This window comes from Podarcis bocagei, assembly GCF_964188305.1.
Source record: "Podarcis bocagei genome assembly, chromosome: 12".
In the NCBI taxonomy this organism is placed as follows: domain Eukaryota; kingdom Metazoa; phylum Chordata; class Lepidosauria; order Squamata; family Lacertidae; genus Podarcis; species Podarcis bocagei.
This window is the reverse complement of record NC_138137.1, coordinates 42,639,867-42,658,960: the sequence shown is the minus strand read 5'-3', so window position 1 is coordinate 42,658,960 and position 19,094 is coordinate 42,639,867. Positions and strand designations below refer to the sequence as shown.

The following is a 19,094-nucleotide window of genomic DNA, read 5'->3' as shown; positions in this document are numbered from 1 at the left end:
AGTTTTTTCTGAGTCTTTGCTTCCATTGGTGACAGCCATCTTGGGGTTTTATTTTCTAACAAGTCCTTATATCTTATCCAGACATTAAACAGTGCTTTTCTAACAATATGGTTTTTAAACGCTTTGTGTGCTTTAACCTTATCATACCACAGATATGCATGCCAACCAAATACCCATTCTGGAACTCTGTCCAACTTCCAAAACGTCCGGAAACCAAAGCACGGCTTCTGATTGGCTGCAGAAAGTTCCTGCAGCCAACTGAAATTCCTGTCAAACATTCAGCTTCCAAAAATAGTTCGCAAACTGGAACAGTCACTTCCAGGTTTGCAGTGTTCAGGAACCAAAACGTTCGAGAACTAAGCTGTTCAAAAACCAAGGTACGACTGTATTCATTCCTGTCTGCTGTGGTCTTGCAATCCATGCAGAAAGTGTTTCAGTGCAAATGACTGCAGTATGTAATTGGAGGCTCCAGATCAAATGTGAAAAAAGAGAGTATTCAAGTAAGGTCTGAAAACAAACCAGTGGGTCCTGATAGGTGACCATCTGTTGACACCTAAAGCATTCCCCCAAATCTGTTCAACCTGTTGAACGGGTTTTATTTATTGCACTTTGAACGATAGCTGGTAGCTTGCATGTGAAGAAATCACATGGCTATTAGTACATTTGTAGCCTTGCACAGATAGATAGTGAGTGGTTGTGTTTTATATCACTTGGCCTTCATGTCTTCCTAGTCTCTTCTAAAACATTTAGTATTTATACCTACTTTTCTGTTAATTTACTGTATCTGACCTTTGCCCTCACAGCATTTAAGGGTCTACAATGACTATTGCTTAAGTTGTAAAGTCATTTTTAGTGTTACAATAAATACCAAATTCCTCAGGCCAGTATGGGGTAGATTTCCCTTCTCCAGTCAACCCCAACAGAATGTCCAACAGAATGTCCAACACAGGAAATGTAAAGTTTTGGAAAAGTTGGGAAGGGAAGATACTGCAAATATTTACTATTACAGCCATCCAAACTGCTTTTTAATTACGAAAGCTGCAAAGAAGCACAGACTGTGTTCTGTTCATAGCAGCTTCTCCCCATCTTGCCTCCTTTCCTGGCTGGCTGATTTAGGAAAAAGGCTTGTGGTCCTTGGTTTTCACAACTGCTAGACTGCTACTGTTTCAGGTGCACTATGATGAAAGATGTCCCCAATAAACAAACATTCCTTCACATAGAAAGTTAGGATGTTGAAGAGAAGACTAGATGGGAGCAAATCTCATTGGCACCTTTGCATGCTGTATCTACGTTCAGGAAATTACGTTTTTGAAGTGTGGAGCCTATAACTACTTAAACTACTATAGCTACTGTTTATTGAGGGATGCAGCAGGTACCGGTACTTCTAGACAGCTGTTTGAGAATCCCATGCACTCACTTGTCAAAACCTGTGACAGCTAGCCAATTGGGGGTGGCCGAAGGAAGGATAAGTTTAAAATGTAGCCAAATTCAAAAAGCTTAAGAAGTGCTGCTGTATAATTTGATGCAGTTAGTAGCCAAAAAAAAAAATTATAAATCACAGTCAAGCCATTACAAAGCAAGGGCTTCAATACAGTGGTGCCTCGCAAGACGAAAATAATCCGTTCCGCGAGTCTCTTCGTCTAGCAGTTTTTTCGTCTTGCGAAGCAACCCTATTAGCGGCTTAGCGGCTATTAAAGGCTTAGCGGCTAAAAGGCTATTAGCGGCTTAGAAAAAGGGGGGGAGCGGGGAAAAATCGGAACACTCGCAAGATGTTTTCGTCTTGTGAAGCAAGCCCATAGGGAAATTCGTCTTGCGAAGCAGCTCAAAAACGGAAAACCCTTTCGTCTAGCGGGTTTTCCGTCTTGCGGGGCACCACTGTATTGTTAACACGGACGGTGATGGCAAATTTTTCCAAGGTGCATGTTCTGTTGTATGCATCTCATTCATCCCTGGTGCATTCTTTAAAATGTGCGTGTGTGTGTGTGTGTGGTGAACAAAAAATTTAGGGAAATGGTTTAAGTTCAAAATTTCAGACGAAACGTTCCAAATAACTGTGTATAATATGCACATCCATCCCAATTCCCAGTCAATTCTATAGAATTTTTTGATGTCACAGAGCCCCGGTCTTCCAGAGTAAAGAACAAAGTGACTCGGTGGAGTGTGTGTAGATAAATTATGGTTTAGCGACAATACAGGGGAGGCGAGTCCTGCTGCTGTTTGGTTTGGTGTTTTTTTAGCTCGGGCCCTGTAGCCGAAATAATTACAGAGAAATTAGGTGTTGTGCCCTTTTGCTCCTGGCCGGGAGCCCGTGCCTCGCCGTGTGCCATGCCGCCCTCAGCGCGGAGCTGCCCGCCCGGTGCCGAGGGGAAGCTCTTCGCCTCCTTAACGCCTCGCTGGGGTTGAGGCATCCCCGGCCGCCTCGTGCCTTCCTCCAGGCGTCGGCGCCGTCCCTCCCCTCTCCCCAGTCTCCGGCGTGGTGCGAGGGAACTGCGTGCGGCTGGGTCGGCTTCTGTGCTGCTGCTGCTGCTGCATCACAATGAAGGAGACTCCCGAGCAGTGACAGCTTTGGGGAACGAAGACGGGACCACCTTCTTCTTCATCATCATCCCCGAGCAGAAGCAGTAAAAAAAAAAAAAAGTGGGGGGGAAACCCGAGCGCTCCCGCTCGTTTGCCTCCGTGCCCGCGCCGCGCGCCCCTTCTCTCCCCCCCCGGCAGCGCCGTGCCCGCGCCTTTGCGCGATGCAGTGTGGGAATGGCTGTGGCGCTGGGGTTGGCTGAAAGAGGCGGCCAGTCGAGGTTTAATGTCCGCCATGTTGGCCGTGGCGTATTGAGCAGAGCCGGAGCGGCGGAGGAGAGAAATCGGCGCCCTAGCCTAGCCGCGCCAGCCGGCGCCGCTGGGACCCGCCTCGGAGCGAGCCCCGCCCCGCCGCGGGAGCCCCGGTCCCTCCATGAGAGCGCTCGGCGGGGTCCGGCTCTCAGCTCGGAGCGCTCTCGCTGCCTCCCCCCCCTCAGCTGGAGCAGCAGCCGCCATAGCAGTCGCAGCCGCCGACGACTAACATGAGCAAACTGTCGTTTCGGGCCCGGGCGCTGGACGCGTCTAAGCCGCTTCCCGTCTTCCGCTGCGAGGACTTGCCCGACCTAGCCGAGTATGCCTCCATCAACCGGGCCGTGCCGCAGATGCCCACGGGCATGGAGAAGGAAGAGGAGTCGGTACGTGAGAGACCCCCTCCCATCCCTGCTCCGGCCGGGCCCCGCCATCGCCCCACACCCGGGCCCCCACCATCGCCTCTGCGCAAGCACAAAATGGCCGCCATTTTCTCCCCGCTTCCTCCCGCTTCCCTCCCCCCGGGTGTGCGGGAGGGGGGAGGGAAGAGGGCGACGTTGGTCCCTCAACAGCCCCGTCGCCTTCCCTCCGGGAGCCCCCACCCCACCTGGCCGAGGTTCGTTTTCGCTCTGGGCTGGAGCGCCGAGGCCTTCGGCTCGGCTCCCTTCAGCCCCCCGAAAGGCACAAAGGGGGTCACGTGACGCGGCGGCCAGCCGCCATTTTGTTGTGCTTCGACTTTGCTGGGCTGGGCCTTGTGCAGCAGGCAGCTGTGCGAGAGAGCGCGAGCCTCGGCGGCGGCGCGAGAAGGCTAGGTGGAAGTGCCGCCGTCCGGTCGCTAGGTGGCGTCTCTGCGTTTGCAATAAGCCGGGATAGCAAAAGCGGGGGCGGGTAAAGGTGCGAGGAAGTTGCGGCTGCCCATGTGTGCTCCCAGCGTGTTTCTCTGGCTTCGCTAGTAGCGTGGCCGTGGCTGCATGTAAAAGCACTAGAAGCGCGCCAGAGAGTTTATTTCAGTTGGAATTCTGCTTAGCTTAGCTTAGCTTACCTTAGCTTGGCCTGGCAGCGTAGCGCAGAATCTTAAGCCCTTGCTCCTGCACATTCTTCTTTAGGCTGGGGTTTAACATTTGCTTGTTTAGTGACATGATTTGTTAATTGAAAAGTGGTGCAGAAAGCAAGCTCTGCAATACAGAAGTTGGTGTCTTCTAAGTGAAGATCTATTTTGATTGTACGGCCTTTCCAAATAAAAGTGATTTGATTATTACTACTAAGATAACCATCTGTCATCTCATTGATAAAATAGCAGTTAAGAATGAAGCACGATCTTCCCTACTCGCTCCGAATAAATTTATTCATGCTTTGAAGTCTGTTTTGGGACGCTTGACAGTACAGCTAAGGTTTTAGTATTAGTAGATTTATAAATCAGTGGTTAGGAGTCACAACACTATTATTCTTTCCTTGCAATCCTGTGCATACATACTTACTAGGAGGAAGTCCCACTAAGTTCAGTGGTCCTTATTCCTTAGTAAGGAGCCTTATGATTGCAGCCTTTATCTGAACACCTGATTTTTCTGAATGCACGTGTTCTAAATGTTTGTTTTAGTAGAGCTAACAGCAATTTAAGCAAGGGGTGATGGTTCTCCTGTTGCTTTATAAAACAAGACCTGTGTAAAGCAGATGTGGGGCAGTAGCTTTTCTGGTAAGGCATGTTGCAAACTATATTAGTAGATAGGATCTATAAAGACTGAGATTTAAGTTTAGATAGAGAAAAAGGATTAGGGAGGAAACCTGCTGTTTCTAAATAGTATGTGCTTGTTCAAAATAAAGTTTATAGCTGAAAGGATGCTGTTGCTTATAATGATACAGTCAAGTGACAGATTTTGAAGAGTTGTAAGAATATTCTAATAACAGAATTCAGAGTTCTTGAGTCATGAGTTTATGAATTAAGGCATACCAAGACACTTGGGGAAATAGTTTTTAAGTATGTAGGAATTCCTGAAATTCTTCTTAGAAACTCAAGCTATAACAAGTGCACGGTATAGGTACCTTTAAAACAGAGGTAGAAAGGTAGCTAGCTCGTGTGAAATGAGTATTTTTTTAACCTCTCAACATTTGTCTGCATTGCATTTACTTCAGCCAATGGTACTGTGTGGTGAATGTAAACAAAATGCCAAATCAATTTAAATAGCAACTGTTGGCATTGTCTGTTGTATGGTATATGTGATGGTGATGGAACAAGTACCAGAGCTAAGATAGCAGTCCTGTGAAATCAACCTAAGAAATGGGGCTTAATCCTGAGTAAGCATGAATAGGACACAAAAAAGCAGCAAGACCTGTTCTGTCCTGTCTCCCCCTTTTGAGCCTTAATGCCCTGGGACTAGTCTATGTAATTCAGCCTCCTTGAATTTTAGGCTTGTGCTTTCTTAGTGCTGAATTTATGTAATTGCACTTGAAAAAGAGAGGATTAGGAAGTCACGAGGCTTGCGCTCCTGCTGACAAATCAGCAGATTAAATTAGTGGAGGTGAATGCGTCTGTGGGTGCATTGGTCCAAATTAAACAAAAACAGAAAAAACTAATGCAAAGGTGAGAGGGCAGTGCTACAATGGACAACAAGACATAGTCATAGAATTGTAGAGTTGGAAGGGACCATAATACTTTCATTCATAAATCTTTTAATTCAGACCAGTTATGGAAAGGTTTGTGCTAATCTGATGGTAAAAGCTTCAAAGACATCCAAGATGTGGGGCATAAACAGTGACAAACTACCTTGTGTGATATTCTGTAGCAGGTGCATGAAAATTGCTACTTTTGCACCAAAAGGCCTGGTTTTATGCAGAATTAGGCACGCTTAAAAGCTTAGATGGGCTTATTTATACCTAACTGCATGGAATCAGATTATGACTTCTAAGGACACTTGCCTGTAACCAATAACTCAGTGGTAGCCAGTGTCGTTCCCTCCAGATTTTGTGCAGTATGACTACCTTGACCCTTGACCATGCTGGCTAAGGCTAATGGGAGTTGGAGTCTATAACACTTGAAAGTCACCACATTGGCTACCCTGCCAAAGTGCTCACTGAATCATTAGAAATGCTCTGGAGTAAGGGAAGTGGTGCACAGCAACAGCAGCATAATTGCTTCAAGGGCAGAATCTACTGTATACTCCAAGTAAAAGTGCTTACAAGAAAATATGCTTTTGTTAGCTGCAAAATGCTTGTGCATGAAATAGTGCCAGTCCTACTGTTATATCAAGTCTCAAATTATGCAGTCCAGTTGGATTCTTGCACCTTATTGAACGAACTAAAAATATGAGCTATAATACAATTTGTTTCCAGAGTAATATATATGAATTGCTACACTGCTAAATTGAACGAGATGCTAAAATGGGGAATCAAGTGGGGCCTGCAGAACAATGTTCCATTGCATCCCCACTCCTAAGAGAAGTGCAGGTGGGGAGAGGGAGTTTCAGGGAATGATAATCAACACTATACTATTCCTTTGCCAGCCCTGACTTACTGTGTCATATAGGTCGGGGTGCCACCACCTGCAACCTGAGCATTTTCTAGCTATATAATGGGGGCAGCAATCAGCTCTAGAGACTGAATCATCATACTATAGGACTGGAGAGGATCTATCAGCATGCATCTCCCCAATTCTAATCCTCCCCCTCCCTGCCCAGGCAATAGGTAAAAGATGTGCAGTGCTGAGCAAATTGGTTTCCTCTATCATCCTGCCTTCCATATTCCATTTGGTGGGGGATTTCTTTTCAAGGCTGGATCTAGACAAATCAAAGAAGAGTTTCAGTTAAAATTTGTATGAGAAATTGGGTTGGCAAAAAAAGGAACTCCACAGCGCCATCTGGTGTCACACTGTTATAAAGGGACCCCTGACCATTAGGTCCAGTCACAGAGGACTCTGGGGTTGCGGCACTCATCTCACTTTACTGGCTGAGGGAGTTGGCGTACAACTTCCGGGTCATGTGGCCAGCATGCGAACCGGAGCAGCGCACGGAAGCGCCGTTTACCTTCCCGCCGGAGCAGTACCTATTTATCTACTTGCACTTTGATGTGCTTTCGAACTGCTAGGTTGGCAGGAGCAGGGACCCAGCAACGGGAGCTCACCCTGTCACGGGGATTCGAACCACTGACCTTCTGATCAGCAAGTCCTAGGCTCTGTGGTTTAACCCACAGCGCCACCCGCATCCCGTTATAATGCATATACAACGCATATAAAGCTATTTTACCTTTGCCATTGTAGCTGAGTCCCAACTGACATCCTGATAGTCTGTATCTCAACCATTGCATGCCTGAGTTTTCTTTAGCCCTTTTTTCTTTGTCATCTAAGCTCCACTGTCAGTGGCATGCCAAAAAAATTCAGTTTTACTTTAGAAATTTACATACTTTTGCATTCCTAGGGGGCTCCAAGTATGTAGAAGCATGACTTTATATATAAGTGGCTCTGTTTTGTCTTTAAACTGTTGCCTGAGTTCTGACTTGAAGTTGATTCATCTTTCTCCCTTGCATCTAAGAATAATTTCAATGTTTATCTTGGCTAACACAGATCCATGAGCCATGAAAGTATGATTCTGGCTGGGTTCAACTTAAAATAGGTTATGTTCTAGGGACTGTTAACACATTGATCTCTCTCCTCCTCCTTATCATCCTTAGAAGTTTAAACAAATGAGAGTCAATTGACTTCAGTAACTATTCAAGGTTTCCAAGTTAAATATTTCTGCTTAAGTAGAAAAGTGCCAATGAATGGAAGTCAAGTAATGTCCAGAGGTGGATGACTCAAGCTAATTTTGCATAAGTGACACAAGACATTAAGTGCTCTCAGTTGCCATTGGTAATACAGTGTTTAGAATAGAAGTATATATGTTTTTCTAATGGAAAACTTGTTGGGAGATCTTGTTCTGTCTTGATAGGCTCATGACTCTTGTGAATGTATTGGCATAAGGGTGTTGCCTTAACATTCTATTTGACCATGCAGAAAAGAGTGCTTGCTGTATAACAGACTCCTAAGTATTTTGGCATCAAGTCTTATGCTGCTATGAGCCACTTCCAGCCGTGCAGAAAAAGGGAGGTGGAGTCTCAGTCCTTGCTATATTTGCTTGAAAGGGACAGTGTCGTATAGTGGTTGGGCTGCTGGACATGGGAGACCAGAGTTCGAACCCACACTCAACCATGTAGCTCCCTGGGTGAGCTTTAGCCTGCCACTGATCCTCAGCCTAACTTAACTCACAGCGTTGTTGTGAGCATAAAATTGGGGAGGGGGAGAACTCCTTGAGCTCCTTGGAGGAAAGGCGGGATATATCACCAACACTGCCAACTTCTGTCGTGAGCCCTTTTCCAGTTCTCGCTGCCCCTGTATCTGTCTGTACTTTAATTGCTCTAGGCAGCTGTGTCATTGGAACAGTTTATTTCTTCTTGTTTTGCATTCAGGATCTTCCTTAATACCAAAGTACTAATCAATATTTGAATTACAGTGAAATCTTCCTGTTTAACTTCTGTGATGGCTGTTGCACTACTGTTTTAAAAAGACTGTGAAGGCATGGCTTGGCTAAAATTGGGGAGAGTTGCCCTCATGGATTTCTTTAAACCCCCCCCTTCCCTACTTTTAATTCAACACTGCCATAATTCAAGACTGACAATTAATTTTCAAGAGTAATGGTTGTGAGAGCTATAACTAATGGACACAGCCACCAGTCATCCTGTATTCTGACAAAGCCTTATTTCTGTCTAAAATATCCCCCCTCTACTATACCTTATTAAAATAAAATAAAAATCACTGCTTCATTTGGACCCCACTATGTGCATCTATATTGTCATGAAGAGATACTGTTTCAGACGACAGATCTACCATACAGAGCTCCAAACCTAAAATTTCCATACGTGGAAGCAGTAGATGTGTATGTGCCAAGAGCTCAGCAACAGCTAATCCTCGTATTTTTCTTTAATACATTTTTGCTGTGTTTTCATGTGGTGGCTCACAATTACAAATCTAAAATTGCACAATGAAGACTAAGTTATACTAACTAAAACCAACAGCTACAATTAGAAACACTATTATCTAGTAATGCCCAGGGGTCAAATTTGTAAGCATCATTCACTGACAACATGCCCCTTGAAATACGTCTGTTTCTCCAGTTTCAAAGGCCTAGTGGGATGTGTTTGCATTAGCCTTTCTGCAGTTTGGTTCTTAGGCCTACAGTTGTAAAGGCCACTTGCTCCAGGGTGCAGAGGTTAATGCTTACTTGTGGAACTGGATAGATCCTGTATAGCAGGCATGTCCAACTTACAAGTGACTGTGATCTACACCCACTATTAAAAAGCTTTGGGGGGGACGGACCCAAAGTTGTTGATCTTTCTTTTTATTTTATTGGGGGGAGATTGATAACCACGCGATCGACCAGGGACACCCCACGATTGACGGGTAGATCGCGATCGACCAGTTGGACGTGCCTGCTGTATAGCAGAGTGGAGAGCCTTTTAGGCCTAGGAGCCTAGAATCTAGATCTTTTATTTGCTCCACCCTGTGGATTAACTTTGACAGGCGGTTGTCCACAGGTGAGTGTGGTTGGAGGAAAATGGCCTTGTGGGCCAGATGAGGAGGACTGGTGGGTCAGATGGCCCATGGACCAGAGGTTCCCCACCCCTGCTATATATGTATGGAGGAGAGTTTTGTTTGGTCTTCATTTGTACCTCCCAGACTAATACACGGATTGGAACCTAATTAACCTATACATTTTACACTTCTTTTGCAATTGTTTCTTGGCTCAAAAAAATACAAAAAGTGTTAGAAATGCTCATTTTAGGACAAAACCTGTTTAGAAATTAATACATTGGGATAACGTACATTGTGGAAAAAAGCACAAAATATATAACCATATTTCAGGGACTGGGAATTGTAATCCTAGGGGCCCAATCTGCCCCTCCAGCCCTCTTTGTCTGACCCCTTGGTATTCACCCTAGACCAAACTACTCACTATCCCTCCTTTACATCCACCTTGTGTGTTTAGCCTGGGTGAAATGTATCCTTGAACTCTGTTAATGCTGCTTGGTTGCCTGGATAAAGGGTCTGTGTCAAGAAAGTAGCCTACTGTACAAAGGTAAAAGTTACATTTGCTGCTTTACCCACTTTTGCCTCTGACACTGCTCCACGTGTGACATCTCTGAAGGCTACTAAGATGGAACTGTGGCCTTCAGAAAACGGTTCCGCACCCTGTTGTATTTAAATACATTTCTCCCATCAACTTAATGCAGAAACAAAACTGAATGGACTTATGAGTAAACACATGTAAAATTGCCAAGGACCAGAAATAGACTGATCTATCCCTCTGACTATAAAAATACTGCCTTTCAAGATAATTCCTAGGAGTAAGCATTGGAGGCATTAACATTGCCAACCAATTTTCCTTCTGGAAAGTAAAATAATAATAATACCCTGACACACTATCTTAACAGTATTGCGTGGAGGGGGGAGAAGTCTTGGATTTGTTTCTGAAAATACTTCAGTTGCAATATGTTCTGCTTTGAATTGAGAAGCTATCACAGAGACTCAGTGTTAAGCTCCTGAGGGGATTTGAATTTAAAAGGGAATCTTAATTTTTCATTCCTGGTAGAAACAGTATGGGATTGTTTCTTATACCAGGTTCATCATGTGTCATGTTAAGGGAGACACTAGCAATTCTATCTTGGTGTATGTTTACACAAATGTTATAGTGGATCAGTGTATTTTAATAGACCACTGCATTTTAATACTTCGTTGGAAGCCGCCCAGAGTGGCTGGGGAAACCCAGCCAGATGAGCAGGGTATAAATATTATTATTATTATTATTATTATTATTATTATTATTATTATTATTATTAATTTCACTGGACCGGTGATATGAGTAAAGCTCTGCTGTAGAATTGTTGGCTGTGCCAGATAACCCTCCATGGCATAATGGCAGTACTTGTAGTTTTATTACTTGCTGGCTGCTTGGTTGGTCTAGGACAGGGTGATCCAATGCAGCCCTCAAGGCCTTTTCTGGCAGCCCTCAGCAACATTTGGAACCCTTGGGCTGCCTTTCCCAGAGCCAGCTAAGCGAGGCACTTAGCATTGGGAAGGAGGCTCTGAGAGGCTCCTAGAGTCCTTCAGCCTCTTCCTCGAAGTGCTTTCCCAGCTTTGGCAAGGAAGTGGGAGTCTTGTGCCTCCTTCCTAAAGCCTGGTGCCTTGCTTAGTTGGCTTTGAGAAGGTAGCACAAGGGCTGGGGGGTCAATTTTGGCCTTGCTTCCCACCCCCCATGTGACAAGGCAGTGTGTGGCTCACAGGCTCTATGACAAAGTACTCTTGCGGCCCACTCGTTGGTAAAAGTTGAACCACCCTGGTCTAGAACAAGAGTGGAGAACCCTCAACCTGCAGGCTAACCTTGCCTTGTTGGGGAGGGGGGCAAGTTGGACCACAGGGCTATTTTCCTCAAACCATGCTCACCTGCCCACCAGCCAGTATCACTGGCAACATTAACTGATGGGCAGGAGGACAGCAGCTAATCCTGCATTGGCAATGTGTCCTGTTCCCAGTAGGGAAAAGAATTGCACAGTCAAGGCAGCAGGATTTAATCCTTGCTCTTCCCCTGACGAGAGGAGATCAAAGCACCTCTGTAGTGCTGTGTGAAACAGCTCCTGCACTTCTCCTGCATGTGGGTGGGGTATGTGTGGGAGGATGGGGAGAGATTTTTGTGATCTGTTTCAAACAGCACTTTTGAGAAGTACTTTAAGAGCCCCCATGCTCCTGTTGTAGCTGAAATTGGGCTGAAGGAACTTCTGTAAAGGGCTTCTCAAAAGTGCTGTTTGAAGCATCCACCCCCTTCTCACTTGCAAAGCCATGTGCTTTGCAGGTGGGTGGCCCCACTCACCTGTCAAATGTGGCCTGTAAGACAGATCCTGATAAGGACCTGGCCCATAGAGCCAAAAATGTTCCCTGCCTCTGCTCTAGGAGCATGTGCAGTATTAACCACCTGTGCTATTTATTCTGTGATGGGGAGGGTAACAAGACTTGAGTGTTCCCTTTACAAACAATCCTTATTGTTTTTAGCTCTTAAGGTGATTAGATGCCTTGATTGTGACTGGTACTATTTTTACTCTATATGGTTGTTCTTACTTTAATGGTGAGGAATGCGGGTGGCGCTGTGGGTTAAACCACAGAGCCTAGGGCTTGCCGATCAGAAGGTCGGCGGTTCGAATCCCTGTGACGGGGTGAGCTCCCGTTGCTTGGTCCCTGCTGCTGCCCACCTAGCAGTTTGAAAGCACATTAAAGTGCAAGTAGATAAATAGGTACCGCTCCGGCGGGAAGGTAAACGGTGTTTCCGTGCGCCAGAAGTGGCTTAGTCATGATGGCCACATGACCCAGAAGCTGTATGCCGGCTTTCTCGGCCAGTAAAGCGAGATGAGCGCCGCAACCCCAGAGTCATCCACGACTGGACCTAATTGTCAGGGGTCCCTTTACCTTTTACTTTAATGTGAAATTATTTGTTTTAAATAAACTGTTGTACTTGGGTATTAGCCAAAATACAAGTCTCTACTAGCCAGGAGTCCTGAATGTTTTGAAATCCTTTGGTATTTAATTCTTCAATTGAAAAATTACGCCACCTTGCAGGTTATGAGCATGTGGAAATAGGTGAAACCTATTTCTGAATTACTAAATATCGCTTTTGCTCTTCCTCCCTTCGCTCCCTTTCTAAATCCTCCTTGTGTAAGTGTGGTGTGTAAGAAACATTTTGAACTGTAGTTTTCACACAAGGAAGGGTCTGTCAAAGTTTTCTATATTCTTGTACCATTATGTATTTCTAAATTAGCATCCTTTACAGAACAAAGGCCACTTTGATACATTTTGCATTCTGTAAGAATCCTTAAGTATCTATAGCTTGATTTGCCATTAAATGAACATGTTTAGTATTAGAAATTCAATTTATTCAGTCAGTATTTACAATATTTACAAATTGAGTTTTCTTTTTAATTTTTAATTAGACCTATTGAAATTAATGATAGCTGGCCATATCTATTTACTTCAGTGGGCCTACTCTGAGTAGGGAGCTTCAGTCCAATATAGGAAAATATGTGGTAAGGGAAACCTAACTACATGAATTCAGATTCCTGGGCCTGATGAGCTGCACCCAAGGATATTAAAGCAGCTTGTAATCTCAGAGCCTTTGTCTACAAGCTTTGAGAATTTTTTGAGGACAGGCAAGGTCCTGATATGTGACCCCTTGGAGAATGCAAGGTTCTGCTGGATCGCCTAGCTTTCAGTATGATTATCTGTTATATCCTTCTGAAACACCTAGCTGTGATGGACCAGCTGGCACTGTTAAGTGATGGTTTGATATCAGAGGTGGTGCAGGGTAACTCCTGTTAGACAGCTTGGTCACTAGTGTATGGTTTTCCACAGGTTTCTATTGATTTTTTCATTCTATTTTACCAGTCTGTCTGAAACCTAAGGGGGAAGTTGCCTGGGGCTTTGCTTTGGAGTTCAGTATTGTCAGCTTATGAACGACATCAAATTGTTATCTCCTCCTCATCACAAGCCAAGGCTGATATTCTGAATTAGTGTGCAATATAAGTAATGGACTGGTTGAGGGTGAACAAAGTAACTTAATCCAGACAAGGCAGAAGTGCTTCTTGTCAATAGAATCAAAGATCAGGGCATTTGAGTTTAGCCCTTTAGGGATGAGGTTATACTCTTCTCAAAAAATAGGCTTGCAGGAAACTTCTGGATTCCCTTCTCGACTTACCGGTAAATACTTCAGGCTTCAGCAGGTGCTTGGAGTGCTTAGGCCCAGGCCTACCTGAAGCACCATTTTCTTCCATATATCTGGACTTAAAATTATATTCTTCCTCCACCTCTGTCCCCCTCCCAAACCAAAATTTTGAAGGCATATTGGAAAAGTTAGTGTTTAATAGTTTTTATGTTTAGAAACTTTAACCTCAGAAGAATCTCTGCAGTAGATTAACTCTGAAATACATTTGAACTGTCTCAGCATCCAGTTTCTGGATACACCAATTCAAAATGCCTTTAAGTGGTATTTGAACCATATTAATGTCTTCTGAAACAGTGACTTGTTCCTGATCCTCCATTTGGAATACTTGTAAACAGGACCCAATTATTTCCTAGTCACCCATTCAGAGTACAGTGGTACCTCGGGTTACAGATGCTTCAGGTTACAGACTCCGCTAACCCAGAAATTGTACCTCGGGTTAAGAACTTTGCTTCAGGATGAGAACAGAAATTGCGTGGCAGCAGGAGGCCCCATTAGCTAAAGTGGTGCTTCAGGTTAAGAACGGACCACTGGAACGAATTAAGTTCTTAACCCGAGGTACCACTGTACTTTATGTTGTACATTTGGTCACATATTTCTTTAAATCTTTCAGACTTTATCAGGGGTGTATTTCATACTGGTTATCTACACCACACTACAAAATATAGATAAAAAAATGTTCCCAAGTGTGTGTGGGATCATACTTAAGAAGTGCCAGTTGGCCGAGTTGATTCTCAAAGCCTTAATCACATTCATGATTGGCAAGGTAGCAGTAGTTCAGACATTCCTGCAGCTGCTAACCACTGTCTATACTTAGTAGCTTTCTCTGTTTAGCCAAGGTATAATTATTATAAAAGGCAATTATATGAATTCTCTGAATTGACTAAGATTAAAAATGGGCAGCTGCTATTCAAGGTCAAACAATGCCTTAATATATTACTTTAAGAGTAAGAACCACGGCTCTCTAAGGGACACGGGTGGCGCTGTGAGTTAAACCACAGAGCCTAGGGCAGTGTTTCCCAACCTTTTTTGGGCAAAGGCACACTTGTTTCATGAAAAAAATCTCGAGGCACACCACCATTACAGCCCCGTGACGTCAGCGCGCAGCGTCACGCCGGGAGGGACATGAATTGCTAGCAAATTACATAATCACCTCCTTGAGGGCTGGCTCATCTTCTCCGAAGGCAGAACCCCATTAATTAACAGCACAGACTCACACCATAGCCAAGACGAGGGGGAAAAACCTCAGTCATGCACAGTCATGCACATGTGGGGGCTAAATGAGGACGAAGACCGGGCAGAGAGCAGGGTTCAAATCACCCCACCAGGCCAGGACAATCCCTGGGTGCTCCCTTGGGCCACTCGCCTGACCCACCTCGCAGGGCTGTTGTTGCGAGGATAACACGGGGAGAACCACGCGCGCCCCCGGGAGCTCCTTGGGGGAGAAAGCAGGCGAGGAATGCAATGCACAAAATATATGAGAGGCGACCAGGTTTTGCAGGTGAGGGGCCCCCGCCAGCCTCCGCTTCCAACACCCGGCGCAACGACGCCGAAGTTTCCCCCCAGGCTCGGCTCGGGGAGCAGCGCTGCTCCCCCCCGGCTCCCCTTCGCCCTCCCGGCTCTCTCTGCCGCCCACTGGGGACCCCCCTCACCTGCCAAGTCCGGAGCGCCGGTGGAAGTTGCATGCATGCATGCAGGGCGCCGCGTTGCCATTGCATTGCACTGCACTCTATGCAACGCCTGCACGCATGCATTGCCTTGCACGCCCGCCAAGGGGTCCCCCCACGGTCCGATGCGTCCCCTCCGGCGCGGATGCAGCATTGCAAAAATAAAAAAACCCCGACGCAGCCCTACCTGGAGGGCAGCCTCCGCCGCTCCGCCTCCGCGGGGATCCCCGGGCTCCATCCTGCCACCCGATCTCCGCGGGGGCGCAGGCAGGCTGCGCGGGGTCTGCGCGGAAGAGCCCCTGCCCGCCCGGCCGCCGCCGCTGCGCTCATTCCATGGCCGGGAGAAGAGCGCTTCAAACAAAACGCCCGGCCCGCCAGGCCACGCTGGGAAACGTAGTTCGCGCACCCCGCGCGGGTGCGGAGCCCAAGGGCGAGGGGACTACGGATCCCGGCAGCCCCCGCGCCGGGGACGGAGGGGGAGAGGCCGGGTGCAGGGATGGAGGGACGGGTGGGCGAGCGAGTGAGTGAGTGGCAGCCGCCAAGCCAGGAAGGGCCTCCCCGGAGGAGGAGGAGGAGGAGGAGGGAGGCGCAGAGCGGGAGGGAGGGAACCCCAGGGGTCATCTAGTGATGGCGCCCCAATCGAAAATTTGACTTTTTTAAATTTTTCCCGCGGCACACCAGGCAACATCTCGCGGCACACTAGTGTGCCGCGGAACAGTGGTTGGGAAACACTGGCTTAGGGCTTGCTGATCAGAAGGTCGGCGGTTCGAATCCCCGTGATGGGGTGAGCTCCCGTTGCTCGGTCCCTGCTCCTGCCAACATAGCAGTTCGAAAGCACATCAAAGTGCAAGTAGATAGATAGGTACTGCTCCAGCAGGAAGGTAAACGGTGTTTCCGTGCGCCAGAAGCGGCTTAGTCATGCTGGCCACATGACCCGGAAGCTGTACGCCGGCTCCCTCGGCCAATAAAGCGAGATGAGCACCGCAACCCCAGAGTCGGTCACGACTGGACCTAATGGTCAGGGGTCCCTTTACCTTGACCACGGCTCTCTAATTGTTGTGTATAGTGGCATTTGACTGCAGAGGTTTATATGTGTGTTTCTTGATCATTCATCTTGAATACAACAAGAGACAGTGGCGTAGCGTGGGTTGTCAGCACTCGGGGCAAGGGAAGTAATTTGCGCCCCCTAACCCATGGAGCGCGCCCCCCCAGATGTTGCGCCCGGTGCGGACTGCACCCCCCACGCTACGCCACTGACAAGAGAAGAAATGTCATTCCAAATACTGATGCCCAGTGTGTGTGGTTGCCAGATTGGAGTGATGAGCAGCCACCTAATTATTGCAACCAGTGTGAGCAAGTCTGGTTAGAGACCCTGAGAAATGGGAACAACATTTATACCATCAAAAAGGAATGGGAAATTGCCAAAGGGACTTGCTGTCTGTTTTAACATGTTAAAAAGGTTAGAAATGAAAACTTGAAGCTAGTATGGATATAATACTGGCCACAGGCTTTTGTGCTTCCCTCTCCCACAGATCCTTCTCTCCTACTTTTCTTGGTTTTTCTGACCATAACAGTTGTTGTTCTTGTTATTATTTATTAATTTATGTACTGCTTACATGCCAAAATGGCTTCTAAGTGGTTCACAAGTAAATACACAATAAAACAAGTACATCAAAACATTACAAACATCCATAATTAAAATTTATAGTAAAACAAGTCAATCAGAAATCATAATAATTAAAATAGTTAAAAGAATGATGAAAACAATTGGATCAGGCGGTATGTATGCCTAACATGTCTTCAAGAGCAGGTGGAATGTCTCTATGGATGGAGCCTCCTGTATTTCAGCAGGAAGGGCATTCTATAACTTTGGTGCCTCCCTGCCCCCCAAAAAAGCCTGCCCTAATGTTACCACAAGCCAGTGATCATCAGACTTCATTACTGTGGTGTGTGGGTTGGCCAGAGTTTGTCTAGTGTTAACTAAGAATTGCTTCCAAACCATGCTTTGTACCTCCTCCTCAAATTGTAAACTCCTCCTCCAATTTGTTTGGAGGCAACTTTTGGGCTGTACAATTGTAGTTTGCTGAATTCCGACATATGTGGTAAAAAATAACAAACCAGGAAAGGGATATTCTAGATTCTCTACACTAGCCTTTCCCAACTTGGTGCACTCAATATATTTTGGACTACAGCTCCCATTAGCCTCAGTCAGTGTGGCCATGCTAGTTGTGACTGATTGGAGTTGTAGTCCAAAATATTGGAAAGAGTCAGGCTGGGGAAGGCTGCTTTGAGCCATAGTCTGAAGAGCTGGGAACTACATTTGAACAATAGATCTCTAACTATAGCTTACAGGAAATGGGAACCAGCCTTTTGAAAGTGTTCTCCTTTCCCTCTATAGAGCAAATTTCCACCTTGTCTACAGTGGGCATGAAGGTAGATGGTTTACTTACTTAATTATAGTTAAGGGTGAGAGAAGGGCAGTTTTGCTCCAGGAAGGAGAAGGGTTGGAGAGGAGAAGTTTTGAGAGGCTGGCCACCAGTTTCCTTATTTTGTTTAGTAGAGAGCCATCAATACATCTGCACTAACCCACCCTGTTGATGCTATGATTATTTGGTTACTTTAGTAACTGTTAAGACAGTTTCACTTGAGAGATGAAAATTAATTTTTACCTTCCTCTTTAAAGACTATTGATATCAACAAGTGCAGTAAACCAATAAATAAAATAAAAAATATTAAAAAAATGGACTTGGCCAACTTATTAGCTAATTCTTTTGTTGTTGCTGTTGCTGGTGGTCTTGTGCTACTATTAGTGACAGATTTTGACTTGCTTTGTGCTGTTCCTAGTTACTTACTAATCCTGTAATTGTGAGCTTAACCTACTGTAAATTCACATAACCTGTAAATCTTAATGGTAGAATTTTTGATGAAAGTAATGTTTATATTTTCTTACATTGAGGGGACTTTTTCCAAAGAGGCAGTTTTAAAACATTTAAAATACTCCCCCCCCCCCATAATAATAATGTGCATTGTGGTTTTCAACTTTTTCTCTCTTTCCCCTCTTTTAATTTTAGGAACATCATCTCCAGCGGGCCATTTCAGCACAGCAGGTATATGGCGAGAAGAGGGATAATATGGTTATACCAGTCCCGGAAGCGGAAAGTAATATTGCTTATTATGAATCTATATACCCTGGAGAATTTAAGATGCCAAAGCAGCTTATTCACATACAGCGTGAGTATATCTTTACATCTAAACTCCACTGGTGACTCTTGTTTGGGTTTCTTGGGCAGTGCCATCCTTACTCTTGTTTTCTGGAAAAGTAACTTTGTGAGTTGGTAGTTTCAAGATGACAAAAGGTGCCGTGACACCTTGAAATTTACTTTCTCAAAACAGTGTTAATACTTTACCTTTTTATTACATAATATTGCATACTAAAATAATTTGGCAGAAACTAGAAAATTTAAATAGTGACTGCAGTAAAGGTAAAAAAATTTCATACAGTGGTACCTCGGTTTTTGAACTTAATCTGTTCTGGAAGACCGTTCAAGTTCTGAAACGTTCAAAAACCGAAAACTCAATAGCCAACAGCTAGGCCTCAGGATCTTGCGCTCAGCAGAAGCCGTGTAGCACATTTGACTTCCGAGGCATGTTTGAAAACTGAAGCATCTACTTCTGGTTTTACGGCATTTGAAAACCAAAATGTTTGTCAGCAAAGATGTTCGAAAACCGAGGTACCACTGTACTTGCAAGAAAGTATTATCATGTCTGGTCACAGAAGACAGTGCAGGAGAATGAGAAATGTCATATAGGAGTGGAGCTA

General features: G+C 45.5%; 1 protein-coding gene across 7 annotated transcripts in view; it reads left to right on the top strand.

Moving 5' to 3' along the window:
- The window catches only part of EPC1 (enhancer of polycomb homolog 1), a 56,498-nt gene that overhangs the window by 13,806 nt on the left and 23,598 nt on the right, over window positions 1-19,094 (top strand). For 5 of the 7 annotated variants that reach the window (XR_014000751.1, XM_081163551.1, XM_081163553.1 and 2 more), the window contains one exon: window positions 18,346-18,505. Coding sequence is in view for 6 of the 7 variants with exons in the window: in XM_081163551.1 (XP_081019677.1) it covers window positions 18,346-18,505 (160 nt within the window). In the remaining variant the exon portion in view is untranslated. Of the gene's footprint in view, window positions 1-1,916; window positions 3,210-18,345; window positions 18,506-19,094 lie in introns of those variants that run through there. The other 2 variants (XM_081163554.1, XM_081163552.1) reach the window with 2 other exon arrangements.